Below are 20,216 nucleotides of genomic sequence, written 5' to 3' on the forward strand. Positions count from 1 at the left end.
CTATCCAAGGAGTGACTACTCTCTCCTAACTTCCATCTTGGCAAGCAGATAGCATTTCTACACTTTTATTGATAAAACAATTTAAAAGACATGATGTATTTTATAGCTTGGAAGGTCTTGATTTTTAAAGTAGTGGATGCTCTGTAAACATGAAATGATTGGGTAACGTGTCTGAAGAAGAGAAATGATTGGGTAACGTGTCTGAAGAAGAGAAATGATTGGGTAACGTGTCTGAAGAAGAGAAATGATTGGGTAATGTGTCTGAAGAAGAGAAATGATTGGGTAACGTGTCTGAAGAAGAGAAATGATTGGGTAACGTGTCTGAAGAAGAGGCATGTAAATAAGAAGTCATCATATGATGGTATTTGATGAGAGACAGACAGACAGAGGTTTGTCTAGAAAATTAGTACTTATATGAAACCTTTCAACAAATTCTCAGCAAACCAAGATAACAAGTATTCTGTATCCATATACTTGTCATTATAACCACTTTATCCACTAGACCTATCAGTCTCTTGCCTGTATCCATATACTTGTCATTATAACCACTATATCCACTAGACCTATCAGTGACTTGCCTGTATCCATATACTTTTCATTATAACCACTATATCCACTAGACCTATCAGTGACTTGCCTGTATCCATATACTTGTCATTATAACCACTATATCCACTAGACCTATCAGTGACTTGCCTGTATCCATATACTTGTCATTATAACCACTATATCCACTAGACCTATCAGTGACTTGCCTGTATCCATATACTTTTCATTATAACCACTATATCCACTAGACCTATCAGTGACTTGCCTGTATCCATATACTTGTCATTATAACCACTATATCCACTAGACCTATCAGTGACTTGCCTGTATCCATATACTTTTCAGTATAACCACTATATCCACTAGACCTATCAGTGACTTGCCTGTATCCATATACTTTTCATTATAACCACTATATCCACTAGACCTATCAGTGACTTGCCTGTATCCATATACTTGTCATTATAACCACTATATCCACTAGACCTATCAGTGACTTGCCTGTATCCATATACTTGTCATTATAACCACTATATCCACTAGACCTATCAGTGACTTGCCTGTATCCATATACTTTTCATTATAACCACTATATCCACTAGACCTATCAGTGACTTGCCTGTATCCATATACTTGTCATTATAACCACTATATCCACTAGACCTATCAGTGACTTGCCTGTATCCATATACTTTTCAGTATAACCACTATATCCACTAGACCTATCAGTCTCTTGACTGTATCCATATACTTGTCATTATAACCACTATATCCACTAGATCTATCAGTGACTTGCCTGTATCCATATACTTTTCAGTATAACCACCATATCCACTATACCTAGCTGTTATCAGTGTCTTGCCTTATCAATGTGCTTATCAGTATACCTACATTTGATTTTTAAAAACTTGTTAACAAAACTTGGTCATCATTGACCATGATGCTTATGGAGGGAAGACATGGCAAGACATGAACTCTATGTATATCAATGAATAAACTTTAAAACTAAAGTTATATTATCCTAAATCTTCAATTGAATTTAGTTAATAAGGTTGAAGACATGTGACTTTGAAAAAATTGGCACAAAACTCTTACATTGTTTTAAACAAGGAAACAAGATTTCTGCTTTAAGCAAACAAGACAGGAACTCTAGCATAATAGCAGATCACCTGTAGACCTATTGCAAAATGTTTCAGTTCAATGCAGTCACAAATGTATATGATTGGTTTGTTGGTTTTAATGTCACCTTTAACTGTACATGATTGGTTTGTTGGTTTTTATGGCACTGTTAACTGTATATGATTTGTTGGTTTTAATTGCATTTTTAACTGTATATTATTGGTTGGTTGGTTTTAATGGCACTTTAACACATTGCTGGCAATATTATGCCACGAAATAAGAGATCAGTTATTTCCCAAAGGTGCTGTGTGGCAAAACCAGACTGAATGGTTTGAGACATGCTTTGAGCCTCAGACACGATAGATATTATCCTGAATGTTTTGATAGATGATTTGTGCCTCAGACATCATAGATATTATCCTGAATGTTTTGATAGATGTTTTGTGCCTCAGACATGATAGATATTATCCTGAATGTTTTGATAGATGTTTTGTGCCTCAGACATCATAGATATTATCCTGAATGTTTTGATAGCTGTTTTGTGCCTCAGACATGATAGATATTGTCCTAAATGATTTGATAGATGTTTTGTGCCTCAGACATCATAGATATTATCCTGAATGTTTTGATAGATGATTTGTGCCTCAGACATGATAGATATTATCCTGAATGTTTTGATAGATGTTTTGTGCCTCAGACATGATAGATATTGTCCTGAATGTTTTGATAGCTGTTTTGTGCCTCAGACATCATAGATATTATCCTGAATGTTTTGATAGATGATTTGTGCCTCAGACATCATAGATATTATCCTGAATGTTTTGATAGATGATTTGTGCCTCAGACATGATAGATATTATCCTGAATGTTTTGATAGATGATTTGTGCCTCAGACATCATAGATATTATCCTGAATGTTTTGATAGATGATTTGTGCCTCAGACATGATAGATATTATCCTGAATGTTTTGATAGATGTTTTGTGCCTCAGACATGACAGATATTATCCTGAATGATTTGATAGATGTTTTGTGCCTCAGACATCATAGATATTATCCTGAATGTTTTGATAGATGTTTTGTGCCTCAGACATGATAGATATTATCCTGAATGTTTTGATAGATGTTTTGTGCCTCAGACATGATAGATATTATCCTGAATGTTTTGATAGATGTTTTGTGCCTCAGACATGATAGATATTGTCCTGAATGATTTGCAAATATTTCAACAGATCTTCTAAGTTGGCTCTCTTTTTTCAAAACACTTATGTACAACAACCATGTTAAATCAACTGATAGGCATGCATACTGCCCAGGGAAAAGGATAAATTTAAGTTAATATACCATATCAGCACCTTTATCAGGGAAACTCCAAACTGCATCTAAAACGTTCATACATGTTGTTTTAAGTATTGGTGTTCTTAGATTTTTGGGCATAGATTTCACTAGTGCCATTTAGCAAACACAGATAAAAGATATGTATGAACCCTGTAGTAATATTATCTGAAAGTGTCAGTTTAATGCATCCACTGATACAGGGTATGTGACTTTCACAAACTTTAATGCAAACCTTTAACATTGTTCACCACAATGCTTCAGCAACTGAGGGTACCTTAGGGGGACATAGGGGACCCTAGGGGCTATAGGGGGCCCAAAGGCACATGCCTTTATAGATTATGTACACATCTCATATTTGTTTGTATAAATTCAAGTTCTGGCTCAACCAGTGTGAGTATGTGAGAATGTGTGCCAGTTACTTCTCATGAACTGGTGGTTTTCCCAGGATTCTTCCACTACCAAATATATACTGGCTGCCATGCATAGTCTACGATGTGGCTGAAAAATGGCATTGAACTCACTAAAGCAAACTAAAACCAACTGGAATACAAGACAGGCAAGTCTGGACCTCCTAGCATATTACAAGACAGGCAAGTCTGGACCTCCTAGCATATTACAACACAAACTTGAACTATATAGTGATAATATCAAAGAGTTTGACTTGACTGTACCAAATGCTGCAGAAGGTACTGTTTAAGCTGGTTTATAAGTTGAGTCAAACTGCAAACAACAAAGATCCTGATCCACTATAGCATAATGTGCCAGCAGATCAGAGTCTTGGTTGTTTGTTCTTCTGATTACTCCTAACAAACTGCACAGACCCATATCTGCCAGTGCATTATAAGCTGCCAGATCTTATAAGCAAGTACAGACAGCATGTGACTTTGAAAACCTTTAAAGACAACTTGAACATCTTTATGGCTGCCATCACCACCACCAACACAGAAGTATACATATCTACATCTTACAATGCTTACAATGCTTACAACCATAAAACCATTTCCACAGGGGTGTATTATGTCCCCTGTGGGGACTTCACTTACCCACGTATATCTATCCAATGCTCTTGATCTATTACAGTTATAGTTATGTTGCCACAGTTGGTGCTACCTGCAACAAGAAAAAGTATATCTGATGAAGTTGCCCATGCATTATTCCAAAGCTGGTATACTTATGATAGCCTCTGTCTATCCATCCATAACAATTCAGAAAACTTAGAGAAACCATGTTTAAGAGGGTTATTATTATTCTTGGCCCCTCCTCAGGGAATCAATGCATGACAAGGTCAAAGGTTAAACATGTCAATTAAAACAATTTTTTAATTCTTTTTACCCATCTTTGTGTATGCAGACATGTATTATATTCAACAGAGTTTGGACTCTGACCAATATGTCACAGTCAAGAGTAAGTGAGTGGGGGATGTAATGTATTAATAATAGGCACACGTCATTGCTATAGTAAGCCTTGGAAGTAGTTTAGTCTGTACCTAGTGTACAAGTTCTGATGACTGAAATGGGCTCTCTCTTTGCATCAGATGTTTGACTGACCACTTATCTTTGATAACCAAGAATTATACCTGGAGCCAACAGTGTGCAGAGCGAATGTGCTGCCTGTGTGCTAGAGTCAATATAAAAAGTATCCAACTGAAGAAAATGACCTGTATTATATGCAAATTCTTTCAAATCTATCATACTTTCAGTGTAAACAATTATGTTATATAAAATATCCATTAGCTTGGAAATATATCAGTCCAAAAAGGTACTTTTGGTCATTACATGCAATTTGTAAATGAACCTTTTTCCTCCAGCTAGAATGCATTCAGCTGCGTAAGATGAGTCAAGCTAAACAGATGAGAGAGTGACACAGAGGTGAATGGATAAACATACACTGCGTTTTAACTTATGCTATGTGAGAAATCATTTGCAATTTACAATTTACACTGAATAACTTTTCTCTTTGTTATCTATTTTATCATTTGATATATATCAGATTTTAGAAAGTAACTTGAATTTTATACTCTCTCTGTCTCACCTTTTAGCATTTTGCACCATTCCGTCTTTAGATACAGCATGACAGTCTCCCAATCTGCCCTGTACAGCTCATACTCAAAGTAGATTCCAAAGCTGTAACTGTACCAATATAACTGGGCTGTCTGTGATCCCATGTACAACTGGTACCTGTATCCTCCTACCCCTGTTACACTCAGTGAACCCTCAAGCAACATCTCATTGATGGTTGTCACAAATTTGGGGTAAATGGTGAGGCCTGATTTGTAATGGAGGGTGAACTGTACTGTCCAGTACCATCTTAAAAGTAAATAAAGCAAACTCAAAAGAAAATTTCAGCTCTGAAAAGCTGTAATAATCACAAATTTCTTCTATAACTGTTTTGAGAGAAATATACGGACTAAGGAAATTCAACAAATAAAAACAAAACAAAAATTTAAAATGACAATTACAAATTGTTGGGACAAACTTAAAGGGCAGACATTGTGTACATGAGTGTTTTCTGAAAGTAAAGCTATCCATTCTGTATTCCAAAACTGAATCAAATCTTTTAAGGAATATGTAATACTTTATGACAAATAAATTCTGACTGACCTGTTAATTGGCAATATTACCAAAACTGCATTTCATTTGCATGCTTCAATTACATTGGAAATGCACTGAGAATTAATTTTGATTGATTTCCATTCATGTCTGCATTTCAGCTAGCATCTGATAGTTGTGTCTGAAATGCATTTCATTGTTTCCTTTTATTTTGATTCATTTGGAATAAAATGGGAATACATTTACTTAAGCTGGGTTTCCCATTCCTCAAAGTGTTCAACAGAGAGATCTACTTCTCATAGATCATGTCTTACTAAAAATGTGTTTTATAAAAATAGCAAAAGAATAAAATGCAAATGATAACTTCATTAAATGTATGATCAATCAAGTTTTAACTGCAACTGGAAACAATGTAAAAACAATGTCTAGAGTATTATTTAGCAAACAACATTTATTTATTTGTTTTGTTTGAAATATAAACAGTACATAAACAAAAACCAAACTGACCAAAGTAATGAAAAGATTATTTAAAAATTATTTGATGAAGAGGAAGAAATGACACAATAAGTATGATTATATGCAGCATGACTTTAAAAGAAAGTAAAACTTGTCCAACTTACTTCTGTTGTATATAAACCTTCTCTTGTCTCAAAACCCTGACTGAAAATCCCTGCTGATAGTATGCATAGTCTGTAAGTAAAGAAAAACTTGTAGAGAATAATTTCTCATGCCTTGAACAAAGCTGGCTTATTTACCCATAAAACCAAATTGTGCTTTCAAGTATGAATCATATTTTCTGAATTGGACTGTGACTTATGAAATTATTATCACAGAAAGTAAGTTTCATCAAATTCATAGACCCTGCATAGTTTATTGCTTTTTGAATAATGTTGATAAAATAGGAAGAAAAATATTGGTCTATAGTTCCATGGATCCTCCTTTCTCCTTTTAAGCTCCACTGGTCGTAAACCAGAAGAGTTTTGCAATGTTTGTCATCTCTTTTCTAGCACATGTTTTTATTACTACTCCTCCTAAATTACCTGGAGGATAAAAGTTAATAAACACATTCATCGTATGGTTTAGTTGATCCTATGCTCCAACATCAAAATACAGCTACCACAGTTCCATTTTGAAAACTGTAATCACCTGAATGGATGAAAAAGACTTCTTATGAAGTCTAGTTGGTCATAAATGAAAATGGTGCTGGCTTGATGTTGGTCCTAAATGAAAATGGTGCTGGTCTGATGTTGGTCCTAAATGAAAATGGTGCTGGCTTGATGTCGGTCCTAAATGAAAATGGTGCTGGTCTGATGTCAGTCCTAAATGAAAATGGAGCTGGTCTGATGTCGGTCCTAAATGAAAATGGTGCTGGTCTGATGTCAGTCCTAAATGAAAATGGTGCTGGTCTGATGTCAGTCCTAAATGAAAATGGTGCTGGTCTGATGTTGGTGCTAAATGAAAATGGTGTTGGTCTGATGTCAGTCCTAAATGAAAATGGTGTTGGTCTGATGTTGGTCCTAAATGAAAATGGTGCTGGTCTGATGTCAGTCCTAAATGAAAATGGTGCTGGCTTGATGTCGGTCCTAAATGAAAATGGTGCTGGTCTGATGTTGGTCCTAAATGAAAATGGTGCTGGTCTGATGTCAGTCCTAAATGAAAATGGTGCTGGCTTGATGTCGGTCCTAAATGAAAATGGTGCTGGTCTGATGTTGGTCCTAAATGAAAATGGTGCTGGTCTGATGTCAGTCCTAAATGAAAATGGTGCTGGTCTGATGTTGGTCCTAAATGAAAATGGTGCTGGCATGATGTCGGTCCTAAATGAAAATGGTGCTGGTCTGATGTCAGTCCTGAATGAAAATGGTGCTGGTCTGATGTTGGTCCTAAATGAAAATGGTGCTGGTCTGATGTCAGTCCTAAATGAAAATGGTGCTGGTCTGATGTCAGTCCTAAATGAAAATGGTGCTGGTCTGATGTCAGTCCTAAATGAAAATGGTGCTGGTCTGATGTCAGTCCTAAATGAAAACGGTGCTGGTCTGATGTCAGTCCTAAATGAAAATGGTGCTGGTCTGATGTCAGTCCTAAATGAAAATGGTGCTGGTCTGATGTCAGTCCTAAATGAAAATGGTGCTGGTCTGATGTTGGTGCTAAATGAAAATGGTGTTGGTCTGATGTCAGTCCTAAATGAAAATGGTGCTGATCTGATGTCAGTCCTAAATGAAAATGGTGCTGGCTTGATGTCGGTCCTAAATGAAAATGGTGCTGGTCTGATGTTGGTCCTAAATGAAAATGGTGCTGGTCTGATGTCAGTCCTAAATGAAAATGGTGCTGGTCTGATGTCAGTCCTAAATGAAAATGGTGCTGGTCTGATGTCAGTCCTAAATGAAAATGGTGCTGGTCTGATGTTGGTCCTAAATGAAAATGGTGCTGGTCTGATGTTGGTCCTAAATGAAAATGGTGCTGGTCTGATGTCAGTCCTAAATGAAAATGGTGCTGGTCTGATGTCAGTCCTAAATGAAAATGGTGCTGGTCTGATGTTGGTCCTAAATGAAAATGGTGCTGGTCTGATGTTGGTGCTAAATGAAAATGGTGTTGGTCTGATTTCCAACGTGGCCATCATAGAAGCAATCTTGAAAATCATATTATCTCTACTCCCGTTGTTACTGTATTCAGAACCAGACTAAAACCCAGATTGAGCCTCATGCCCTTTGTCATTGATAAGAACTAAAATTCCTGATGATATAAATATATACATCATCACTCAATATTTTATCCACTTTTAAAAGTTTGTCAAATTGACAAATCCATGAAGTGAAGTACTGACATGTATATGTATTTTAACTAAACCACAAAAATTTGATACCCATGAATCTTTTAAAATAATTCACGCTTTTTTAAACTCATCTACTCCAGCAATGGATCCTTCCAGCTGATCTACTAGGTTCTTTTGGAGATTCATGCTACCATGTATCAAGTTTCTCCTATAACTAATGTAATATTTCCTAGTTAGTAGAAATTGATTCATAAATTATAAATTTATATTGTCTTCATTTGTTGAAGGTTACAATCACCATATCAAGAAATGCAAATCTAGAATTTGTAACTGCTTTCTTTCATGTTTGTTTTCACAGCACATCTATTTAAATGACTTTAACAAGACAGATACATTATGAAATAAGGATAGCATACTTTGTACCAAACAATAATATGGAATGATAATGTAAATGATGCCTTAATTTATATCTTGAGTAACATTGCTTTAACGATTTTTGCTGGACCATAAATAACCATGCTTAATTTGATTTAAATCAAACCACATTTTCATTTAGATAGCTGAGCTTTAAGCATAAACTTTCAATGTGTAAAAAATATATGTATTTTTAATGAATCCAAGACAAATTTGACGCACTAGACTCTTCACTTTGGACGGTGAAGAAAATATAAAACTTGACATGTTTTTCATACATCTATGCTAATTACCAATCTAAAGTAAATCATTAGGACTAACTCAATTAATTTTGCAAACTGATGGCAGTACTGGAAACATCCTTGGTCCAGAGGACTAACTGAATTAATTTTGCAAACTGATGGCAGTACTGGAAACATCCTTGGTCCAGAGGACTAACTGAATTAGTTTTGCAAACTGATGGCAGTACTGGAAAAATCCTTGGTCCAGCAACATATAAACAAATTGAAAATTCAACCAGACATGCTCATGATTTCACAGCAGACATTGATTAGCATATATACTCACATATAAGCCCATTGACATATAAGCTGACCCACAAACTGAACAGTTATAAACACTAAAAAGTGCATGACCCGCATATAAGCCGACCGACAACTCTGAGACATCTCAAGATGCACAAAGTATATTCTAAGTGCATTTATTTAGGCAAAGTTATATTTAAAAAAATTACATGTATACTTATCTCGAGGTTGGTATGCATGATTATTAAAAAAAATGGTATATACTTGTTTGAAAAGTAATCTATGTAATTTTCTGTTTTCTTATTGGTTCTGCCTAATTTAGATTTGTGTATAATTTGATCGAACGATGACAAGAATTTATCATTCACAAGTTGCTTTGACACTACCTCTCCCTTTTGACTCGATTATTGTTTGTTTATGCATTATTGTATTGGACATTCTATATCAGTGTACCGGTAATTAATTTTTTACATTGCTTTGAAATTGTAAATACCTACCAGTAACTCATTAAAATGTAATCCCAGTATGACAACACAATGAACAAACAATACGGTTGGATGCAAATACTATAAAAGCTGAGTTCTAGTTTGATTTGATGTAAGTGACCATACACCACACCTGTCAACTTTCATGCCGGGAGAAAAAAACACCCTATTTTTGAGGTCGCTTCATGCCTACCTCCCGATTTCATGATATCTTCTGATTTTTGCAGAGAACTCTCAATTATTACATTATGTCTTCTATTTTCATTTCTTCTAAACAAGAAAAGTTGTACATGTTCTGTTGTATTACCTGTGAATTATTGTTGTGATGAAATAATTACTTTACTATAAAGAATTCGCTTCTTCACTAAATAGATTGTTAAGTTTAAACATTATTCACGTAAATTAATGATTATTTTTACCTCTAAAATAATAAAAAAATAAAATAATAAACCAGAACAAAAAAGTAACCACAACAATAAAATCATCCACAATTAGTTTCATCCCAATAATGATCACTACAAATGCTATAACTCTATCTGCTATAGCGCCATTCCCATAAAAGAAACTTACACGAGTGAACACCTGGCATTTTTATACCATATATACCAGTGATAATTACCACCATTAAATTAAAAGAAGGAATGAAAATACATACAACGCAGCAAACGTGTCCTCAAAAAACTAATTTATAATACATGTTTTATAATAAACAATACTAAATGCTTTACGAGTTGACAATGAGGGAATATGATTGGACATACAAAGAGTGGAAAATAGTTGCCAGATGTACCATGAGGCTGGCTATTTTGGTACCTTTAGTTCAACAAAATTGGGAATCCTCTATTTGCCAATCAATTGCTGGTGCTTGCTTAACACACAATAGTGTAGAACATGGTTTCTTTGAATTACGGCGGAGGGCTAATAGTTTTCACAAAATAGTCACATGGATAAGGATTAACTTTTAATTAGTCGCGTTGGCTTTCTAACTTGTTTATTTAAGACTAATCTTTAGCTATTGTACAGTTTGACCACAGCTAACCAAAATATAAAAACAGGGCACGTCACAGGGAGAAATGGCGAGTCTTTTTGCGAATTTCATGCATATTGGACCAGGGAGATCGATCAATATTTAGTGAAAACAAGGCTTTAAAAATGCCACAATAAACTTCCTGATTTTAGGTCCCAATCTCTATTTCTTTTATTCATTCTCCCAACTTGGCTTTTGAAATGTTCATAGGTATGCCTTTGACACTGTTTTACAAAACTACGGTAATCATGCTAATATTAAGAAATAAAAGGCAATTACACATGAAAGTACTTGTATAGTTACCGGTCAAAATTCCCTCTTATCACAAGCCAGTTTCTGGGTTTAAATGATTAACTGGCCTGTACTTCTGTCACAAAATGAAAGAAATTTGCTGACTATCAACATTAATATCAAACAATTCTTAAAAGTTTGAAAGTGGCAGCAAAAGTGTGATGGAAATTTAAATTGGTGATCTGTAACCTTGAACTTTAAGATGGGTGTTCTTAAGTGGTATGTATGCATGTACATAAATGTGTTATGTATTTCATTATTTTTTGTAACTCTTGGTACATAATTTTCTTTATATTATGTGTATTTTTTGTTTGTGACCATCACCTATCTATAGTCAAGATATTAGATAGTTATATTTGCACACAGGTATAAAATTCTATTTTAAGAAATGAAGAGTGTAGATTGCATAGGATCTTAAACAGATGTTTATGACCATTAATAACAATATTAATAATAAACATGCTGACAACTTTGGGGAAATTTCTCATTGACTGGTAGGGTCTGGTGTGTTCTTAGCAGAATTAAGTTATTTTCCCTTGGATGGGTTAGGTCAGGAGGGTTCTTTTACAATGTAGGATATTTTGCAAAATGACATCACATAGCTAGTAGTAGCAAAATGCATTTCAGATGAATTTAATGTTGTCTTTAGATATTATTTGAGAGGAAACATTTGTTTAGATTATTCATTGGAACAAAAAATTGATCCCTGGACTAATATAGACTAGTGCATTCAAGGATATGAAATTCATTTGAAACATTTGATTCTTTTGGACCTGAACAGAACCTTTTAGGATTCTTTTTGATTCAACTGATAATTTCATAAGTTCATCTTACATTTTCAGTTTATAACTGTGATAATTAAATTACTTGTTAAGTTTTACTCAGCTTGTTGGCTTTGTTTCTTTCTGTTACTTAGTTTACAATGACAGAGTCGTAACATATGTATGAAGTGGATTTAATAGCACATCAACACAATCCTGACTACATAGTACTGATTAAGTTTAGGTATTCCAAAGAAAGGCATCACAAATAAAGAAAAAGGGCAAAAAGAGTAAAACCACACTCTTTTAAAAGGTCAGAGATGGTCTAAAAATTAAGATAACAACAGGATTTAACATTAAGATCAAAACAGGATTTAACATTAAGGTAAAAACAGGACTCATCACGGGGCAAAACGTTTGCCGCTATTAGTCACCTCGTCTGATATGCATGGGGAAGCACCACATTTTTATTCTTTGTAGGGGAACTGCTAAGTTTGAGACATACCAGCTTATAATGATGCACCAGTACACCAACTATCATCCTTTAGTCACATACAACATAATTGTTATAGGGTGGAAATTGATCTATAATTAATGGAAACATTGACAAATCTTTTAACTCACTTTCAGTGAAAAAGAGGCAACAGTACTGTTTTCATATATTTATAACCAGTAATTTGACAGGTCAGAACAGAATGGTTTTTTGTACCCAACACAATCCCAGTATCCAGGCTGCCCAGAGTTGGTGTACTATGATGATACTGTTGAGAAATCAATTATATCAATTTGCAGGTTTCAAAGGAAGTGCCCTATTCTAGTTTGAGTTGCAAGTAAACAAACAACTACCATGCTTTCTTTACTCAAATGCTGAATCTGTCTTGTTTTTGAATGACTTATATCATTATGCTTTCTGCACAGCAAGGAACTGAAAACTGGTTTAATCTTAATTTGTTTCTAGCACTACTATCGACTTAGGTAAAATTTGATGGCATATAACATGACATCATAATATAATGATCTAAGTTGAAGCTGATAATTTGAAGCTGAAAAGAAAGCATTGATGTAGCTTACCTTGAAGCAGGCTACCTTAAATAAATCATCCTCACTGTTGATGAAGATAATGATAATTAGGTTGTCACAAGTCTCACCTAATCTTTACAGGCAATAATGCTAATGAAAGAAAACCAGCAGCAAAATCAACATGATTACCTTTCCATTTGAGACTGAGTGAGGTATTTAGTGCAGTCTGGATGTTTATGAAGTCCACTATGTCCAGTTTGGTGGAGAAAATCAGGCTGAAGCAACTGTCAACAGCGTAGATTGCCTGTCTGAAGTCATATAAGCTGTAGGGCTGCTTCAGGTTTGTGCCTTGGGCCAAGATTCTTTCTATGGTTATCAAGACAACAGTGGTGTTGAACCTGTATTCAAGTTCCTGGTCAACAAAAAGGCCTGTTGACAGCTTGTACTTGAAGGCAGTTACTACATCCCTGTCAGGAAAAGAGAGGAAATATTAATGTATTTATTGAATGATAAACTCACACTTTAAGGATAACCCCACCCCCATTTTCATAAGATTTTGGAAACATTTACTAAAAATATCTTTGTCTGATAACAAGGCAACCCTCAACTAATTACAAATTCATTAGGCTGGTCTTTTGTCTTATAACAAGGCTACCTCCAACTAATTCATTAGTCTGGCCCTTTGTCTTATAACAAGGCTACCTCCAACTAATTCATTATGCTGATCCTTTGTCTTATAAGAAGGCAACCCAACTAATTCATTAGGCTGGTCCTTTGTCTTATAACAAGGCAACCCAACTAATTCATTAGGCTGGTCCTTTGTCTTATAACAAGGCAACCCAACTAATTCATTAGGCTGGTCCTTTGTCTTATAACAAGGCAACCCTCTACTAATTCATTAGGCTGGTCCTTTGTCTTATAACAAGGCAACCCAACTAATTCATTAGGCTGGTCCTTTGTCTTATAACAAGGCAACCCAACTAATTCATTAGGCTGGCCCTTTGTCTTATAACAAGGCAACCCAACTAATTCATTAGGCTGGTCCTTTGTCTTATAAGAAGGCAACCCAACTAATTCATTAGTCTGGTCCTTTGTCTTATAACAAGGCAACCCAACTAATTCATTCGGCTGGTCCTTTGTCTTATAATAAGGCTACCTCCAACTAATTCATTAGGCTGGTCCTTTGTCTTATAACAAGGCAACCCAACTAATTCATTAGGCTGGTCCTTTGTCTTATAAGAAGGCAACCCAACTAATTCATTAGGCTGGTCCTTTGTCTTATAACAAGGCAACCCAACTAATTCATTAGGCTGGCCCTTTGTCTTATAACAAGGCAACCCAACTAATTCATTAGGCTGGTCCTTTGTCTTATAAGAAGGCAACCCAACTAATTCATTAGGCTGGCCCTTTGTCTTATAACAAGGCAACCCAACTAATTCATTAGGCTGGTCCTTTGTCTTATAACAAGGCAACCCAACTAATTCATTAGGCTGGTCCTTTGTCTTATAACAAGGCAACCCAACTAATTCATTAGTCTGGTCCTTTGTCTTATAACAAGGCAACCCTCTACTAATCCATTAGGCTGGTCCTTTGTCTTATAATAAGGCTACCTCCAACTAATTCATTAGTCTGGTCCTTTGTCTTATAACAAGGCAACCCTCTACTAATTCATTAGGCTGGTCCTTTGTCTTATAATAAGGCTACCTCCAACTAATTCATTAGTCTGGTCCTTTGTCTTATAACAAGGCAACCCTCTACTAATTCATTAGGCTGGTCCTTTGTCTTATAACAAGGCAACCCAACTAATTCATTAGTCTGGTCCTTTGTCTTATAACAAGGCAACCCTCTACTAATCCATTAGGCTGGTCTTTTGTCTTATAACAAGGCAACCCTCTACTAATTCATTAGGCTGGTCCTTTGTCTTATAACAAGGCAACCCAACTAATTCATTAGGCTGGTCCTTTGTCTTATAACAAGGCAACCCAACTAATTCATTAGTCTGGTCCTTTGTCTTATAACAAGGCAACCCTCTACTAATCCATTAGGCTGGTCTTTTGTCTTATAACAAGGCAACCCTCTACTAATTCATTAGGCTGGTCCTTTGTCTTATAACAAGGCAACCCAACTAATTCATTAGGCTGGTCCTTTGTCTTATAACAAGGCAACCCAACTAATTCATTAGGCTGGTCCTTTGTCTTATAATAAGGCTACCTCCAACTAATTCATTAGGCTGGTCCTTTGTCTTGTAACAAGGCAACCCCAACTAATTCATTAGTCTGGTCCTTTGTCTTATAATAAGGCTACCTCCAACTAATTCATTAGGCTGGTCCTTTGTCTTGTAACAAGGCAACCCCAACTAATTCATTAGTCTGGTCCTTTGTCTTATAATAAGGCAACCCCCAACTAATTCATTAGTCTGGTCCTTTGTCTTATAATAAGGCTACCTCCAACTAATTCATTAGGCTGGTCCTTTGTCTTATAACAAGGCAACCCCCAACTAATTCATTAGTCTGGTCCTTTGTCTTATAATAAGGCTACCTCCAACTAATTCATTAGGCTGGTCCTTTGTCTTGTAACAAGGCAACCCCAACTAATTCATTAGTCTGGTCCTTTGTCTTATAACAAGGCAACCCCCAACTAATTCATTAGTCTGGTCCTTTGTCTTATAATAAGGCTACCTCCAACTAATTCATTAGGCTGGTCCTTTGTCTTATAACAAGGCAACCCCCAACTAATTCATTAGTCTGGTCCTTTGTCTTATAATAAGGCTACCTCCAACTAATTCATTAGGCTGGTCCTTTGTCTTATAACAAGGCAACCCAACTAATTCATTAGGCTGGTCCTTTGTCTTGTAACAAGGCAACCCCAACTAATTCATTAGGCCTGTCCTTTGTCTTATAACAAGGCAACCCTCAACTAATTACAAATTCATTAGGCTGGTCTTTTGTCTTATAACAAGGCTACCTCCAACTAATTCATTAGTCTGGCCCTTTGTCTTATAACAAGGCTACCTCCAACTAATTCATTATGCTGATCCTTTGTCTTATAAGAAGGCAACCCAACTAATTCATTAGGCTGGTCCTTTGTCTTATAACAAGGCAACCCAACTAATTCATTAGGCTGGTCCTTTGTCTTATAACAAGGCAACCCAACTAATTCATTAGGCTGGTCCTTTGTCTTATAACAAGGCAACCCAACTAATTCATTAGGCTGGTCCTTTGTCTTATAACAAGGCAACCCAACTAATTCATTAGTCTGGTCCTTTGTCTTATAACAAGGCAACCCCCAACTAATTCATTAGGCTGGTCCTTTGTCTTATAACAAGGCAACCCAACTAATTCATTAGTCTGGTCCTTTGTCTTATAACAAGGCAACCCAACTAATTCATTAGTCTGGCCCTTTGTCTTATAACAAGGCAACCCAACTAATTCATTAGGCTGGTCCTTTGTCTTGTAACAAGGCAACCCCAACTAATTCATTAGTCTGGTCCTTTGTCTTATAATAAGGCTACCTCCAACTAATTCATTAGGCTGGTCCTTTGTCTTGTAACAAGGCAACCCCAACTAATTCATTAGTCTGGTCCTTTGTCTTATAATAAGGCTACCTCCAACTAATTCATTAGGCTGGTCCTTTGTCTTGTAACAAGGCAACCCCAACTAATTCATTAGGCCTGTCCTTTGTCTTATAACAAGTCAACCCAACTAATTCATTAGTCTGGCCCTTTGTCTTATAACAAGGCAATCCCCTACTAATTCATTAGGCTGGTCCTTTGTCTTTTAACAAGGCAACCCAACTAATTCATTCAACTGGCCCTTTGTCTTATAACAAGGCAACCCAACTAATTCATTCAACTGGCCCTTTGTCTTATAACAAGGCAACCCAACTAATTCATTCAACTGGCCCTTTGTCTTATAACAAGGCAACCCAACTAATTCATTCAACTGGCCCTTTGTCTTATAACAAGGCAACCCAACTAATTCGTTCGGCTGGTCCTTTGTCTTATAACAAGGCAACCCAACTAATTCATTAGGCTGGCCCTTTGTCTTATAACAAGGCAACCCAACTAATTCATTCGGCTGGCTATTTGTCTTATAACAAGGCAACCCAACTAATTCATTCAACTGGCCCTTTGTCTTATAACAAGGCAACCCAACTAATTCATTCAGCTGGTCCTTTGTCTTATAACAAGGCAACCCAACTAATTCATTCAACTGGCCCTTTGTCTTATAACAAGGCAACCCAACTAATTCATTCGGCTGGCTATTTGTCTGATCACAGATGAAATACTGCATCTCCAGAATGATCAGCTTTAGAAATGACATTTTTACAATTAAACTGACCATTTGAAATTGTTACAATTAAACTGACCATTTGAAATTATTACAATTAAACTGATCATTTGAAATTGTTACAATTAAACTGACCATTTGAAATTGTTACAATTAAACTGACCATTTGAAATTAGAAATAAAATTTGTATCTACATCATGAAAATGACTAATATTGTATTAAATCTGCATTTAAAATTGCAGACAGAATCAATAAAAATTTATCTATATTACTTTCTTTGCTTAATTCCTCCAAGTACAACATAAAACACTACTTACCCTTCTGATGTATAGGAAAGTTCCTCCTTTACTATGGCAACAGAAAATTTATATCCTAAAAATATAAAGACAAATCATAAATCACACTGAAAGAATCTATTTCACATAATATGTTCAAAAAGAAAGGATTACTGTAAAATTGCAAAACAACTATAACCAGATTACTGTAAAATTGCAAAACAACTATAACCAGATTACTGTAAAATTGCAAAACAACTATAACCAGTATGAGTATTAGCTTCATTAAAAGAATTTATTACAGCTGGTTGATTTAAATGGGTAGAACACAGACCTGTATAGATATGATATTTTTGTGGTTCACTGAGAATTAAAAAAATATATGCTTACTAATTAATGACCAATTGAAAACTGCAGCCGGTGGAATTATTTTTGAAAGGGTAATATCAAATCATATATCAAATAGTAACACTTAAAAATGCTGAATCAAGAAATACATTTTTGTATTTTAATTTCATGGTATTTTACATCAATAAATACAGATATAATTTTCTTATCCTTGAACATTTCAAACTACGCACATTTTCAAACAACTTACCTTGGTATGTTCGATTCCATGCTGCCTGTATTATATCCATAAGAACAGATTTATCTTGTGCCCATGTATAGCCATTGATAAACAGAGTGAAATACTGAGTTATTCTATACACTTTATCTGTCCTCTCAGTATATACATTATAAACATGACCACTTCCTGTGATGACCATATGTGCTGTGTTTCTGAACCAAGTGTCCAGCCAGTTAACAGTTGGAGAATTCATAGATCTGCCATCTTGGACATGAGGTCCATTCACAAGGAAATAGATTATTCTAGATATTTCAGACCTGTAACGTTAAAAAAAACCATAGAAATGTTTTCACATAACATCATGATGCCCTTCATCTGAGACCATTATGCAAAACTTAAACAGTAGGATATGCAGAAAAGGATGACACTACAATACAGTGAATATGTCACTTCCATGTTCATGTTGGGACACGAACAACATTCACAGGAAAATATACTTATTAGACATAAGATAACACCCTGCAATTGACTCCTTCCCATTAGTATATATACCTACAATTATGAGATGGGGAATGGTATGACAAAAACAGCAAGTAATTTATTATTTCTGTGACTCATTTGTGGTTGTACACACTGCAGTTAGAAACCCTTTAATTGTAACAAAAGAGTGTCAGTTATCTAATCTGCATGCATCTTGTACTGCATGATTCACTGGACAATGCTTTAGTAACAATCTATCAATATCCATTAAAGAAATCCTGTCCAAAAAATGAAGTATTGAAATTTGTCTCAAACTATCCATGCCTTTTTCAACTGCAATCAGATAAAACAACAAAAACTTTCATTTTTGTATAATATTGTAGAAAATAGTTATTATATCTACAGACTTACCCTTGGCTATCCAAACATAGTTCAACCCTACCGAAGTGCAACTGCATTGAAAAACCTCAAAAAGAAACAAAAAAGATTTATTTAAATTAATGTTCATTTGAATAAAAAGGTTCCTTTAAAAATAATTAAAATCATCATCATTGGCGACTCAGTCTCGAAAGACCACGAATAGCGCCCTTGGGGTGTTGTCTGTCTCTGTTGTATGTTTAGGATATTCATATATCATCTTTTCACAGGGTTAAAGGTTAACTTATGTAACTGTCATGCCTAACAAAGTTTGACTATGCTACCACTGTAACTTAAGTAACTGTCATGCATAACAAAGTTTGACTATGCTATCAATGTAACTTGGATTGAGTTTTCCATATTTTTTAAGATAAGCTTTAAAAAATCTTGATATAATGTGATCTGTCAATTCTTTCTCTCCCAATCCTCATTCATTCAAGTTTTTCTAATTATGTTTTTTTCTTCTAAACTGAAATGATCAAAGTTAGTCAAATAACATGCAAGCATCAGTATACAATTCCTAAAAGAGCTGAATTCTCAGGAGAAAATTTCAAATACCTTTGGAAGAAGAATTTAAGCACTAATCATGTGAAAAGTGTAAATACAGACACCAATTTTTGGAGCCAAATATGCTTCCCTGATAATAATTATCTAATTATAATATGTTAGGGGACCTTTCACATCATCACAAATGCAGCCTTCCCCCACAAGGATGTTAACCAGGTCTTTTGATCTGTTTTAGTAATACAATTACTGAAACAACATCTGCATACCAAGATGGAAGTCAGAGAGTGATATCCAATTAGACAAAGAATTGGTGCCAAATCCCATCATCTGTTATTGCAATGGTGGAAGTGCACACTCTTCCAAGAGTGTGACTTCAGGGAGGGCTTGGAAAGGTGTTGATCCCATTTTTTTTAAATAAGTGCATGATAAGCATGATCAAAGAAGTGTATTTTGCTAAAATACTTAGTTTCTTTTTCAAATCTATTTCATTACCCTTTAGTTGGTCTAGCTAGGCTCTGGACGTATGAAGAGCGGCTTTAAGTTTTGTGTAAAATACAAACAATGGATAGTACAAATCAATAACAAGATTCTGGAAACAAAAACTATTCCCTTCCTCCAGCAAGTAGAGTAACCTGCATTGTTACGAAGCTGCTCAGGGACTGGTGACTTTGGAATGTAGCCAGTCATGGAGCTGATACAGGCCCTAGCTGGTCAGATATGCCCCTTGAGATGATAGGTCATGAGTCAATATGCAGGAGGAATGAATGTGATTTGGGGTTAATTTCTTGTAGGCTGAACTGATACCTGAATGAATCCAGGAAAAAGAGCCCAAG

At 35.4% G+C, this 20,216-nt stretch overlaps 1 protein-coding gene across 4 annotated transcripts in view; it reads right to left on the reverse strand.

Annotated features, from left to right (window-relative positions):
- The window catches only part of LOC149806437 (uncharacterized), a 210,961-nt gene that overhangs the window by 171,457 nt on the left and 19,288 nt on the right, over window positions 1-20,216 (reverse strand). For all 4 annotated transcript variants that reach the window (XR_016420227.1, XM_089953321.1, XM_089953308.1 and 1 more), the window contains exons 8-14: window positions 18,871-18,925; window positions 18,010-18,296; window positions 17,454-17,508; window positions 13,036-13,313; window positions 6,175-6,244; window positions 5,037-5,311; window positions 4,049-4,115 (exon numbers count right to left, since the gene is read on the reverse strand). Coding sequence is in view for 3 of the 4 variants with exons in the window: in XM_089953321.1 (XP_089809447.1) it covers window positions 4,049-4,115; window positions 5,037-5,311; window positions 6,175-6,244; window positions 13,036-13,313; window positions 17,454-17,508; window positions 18,010-18,296; window positions 18,871-18,925 (1,087 nt within the window). In the remaining variant the exon portion in view is untranslated. The remainder of the gene's footprint in view (window positions 1-4,048; window positions 4,116-5,036; window positions 5,312-6,174; window positions 6,245-13,035; window positions 13,314-17,453; window positions 17,509-18,009; window positions 18,297-18,870; window positions 18,926-20,216) is intronic.

This window comes from Sinohyriopsis cumingii, chromosome 1 (assembly GCF_028554795.1).
Source record: "Sinohyriopsis cumingii isolate HCF-2022 chromosome 1, ASM2855479v2, whole genome shotgun sequence".
Lineage (NCBI taxonomy): Eukaryota > Metazoa > Mollusca > Bivalvia > Unionida > Unionidae > Sinohyriopsis > Sinohyriopsis cumingii.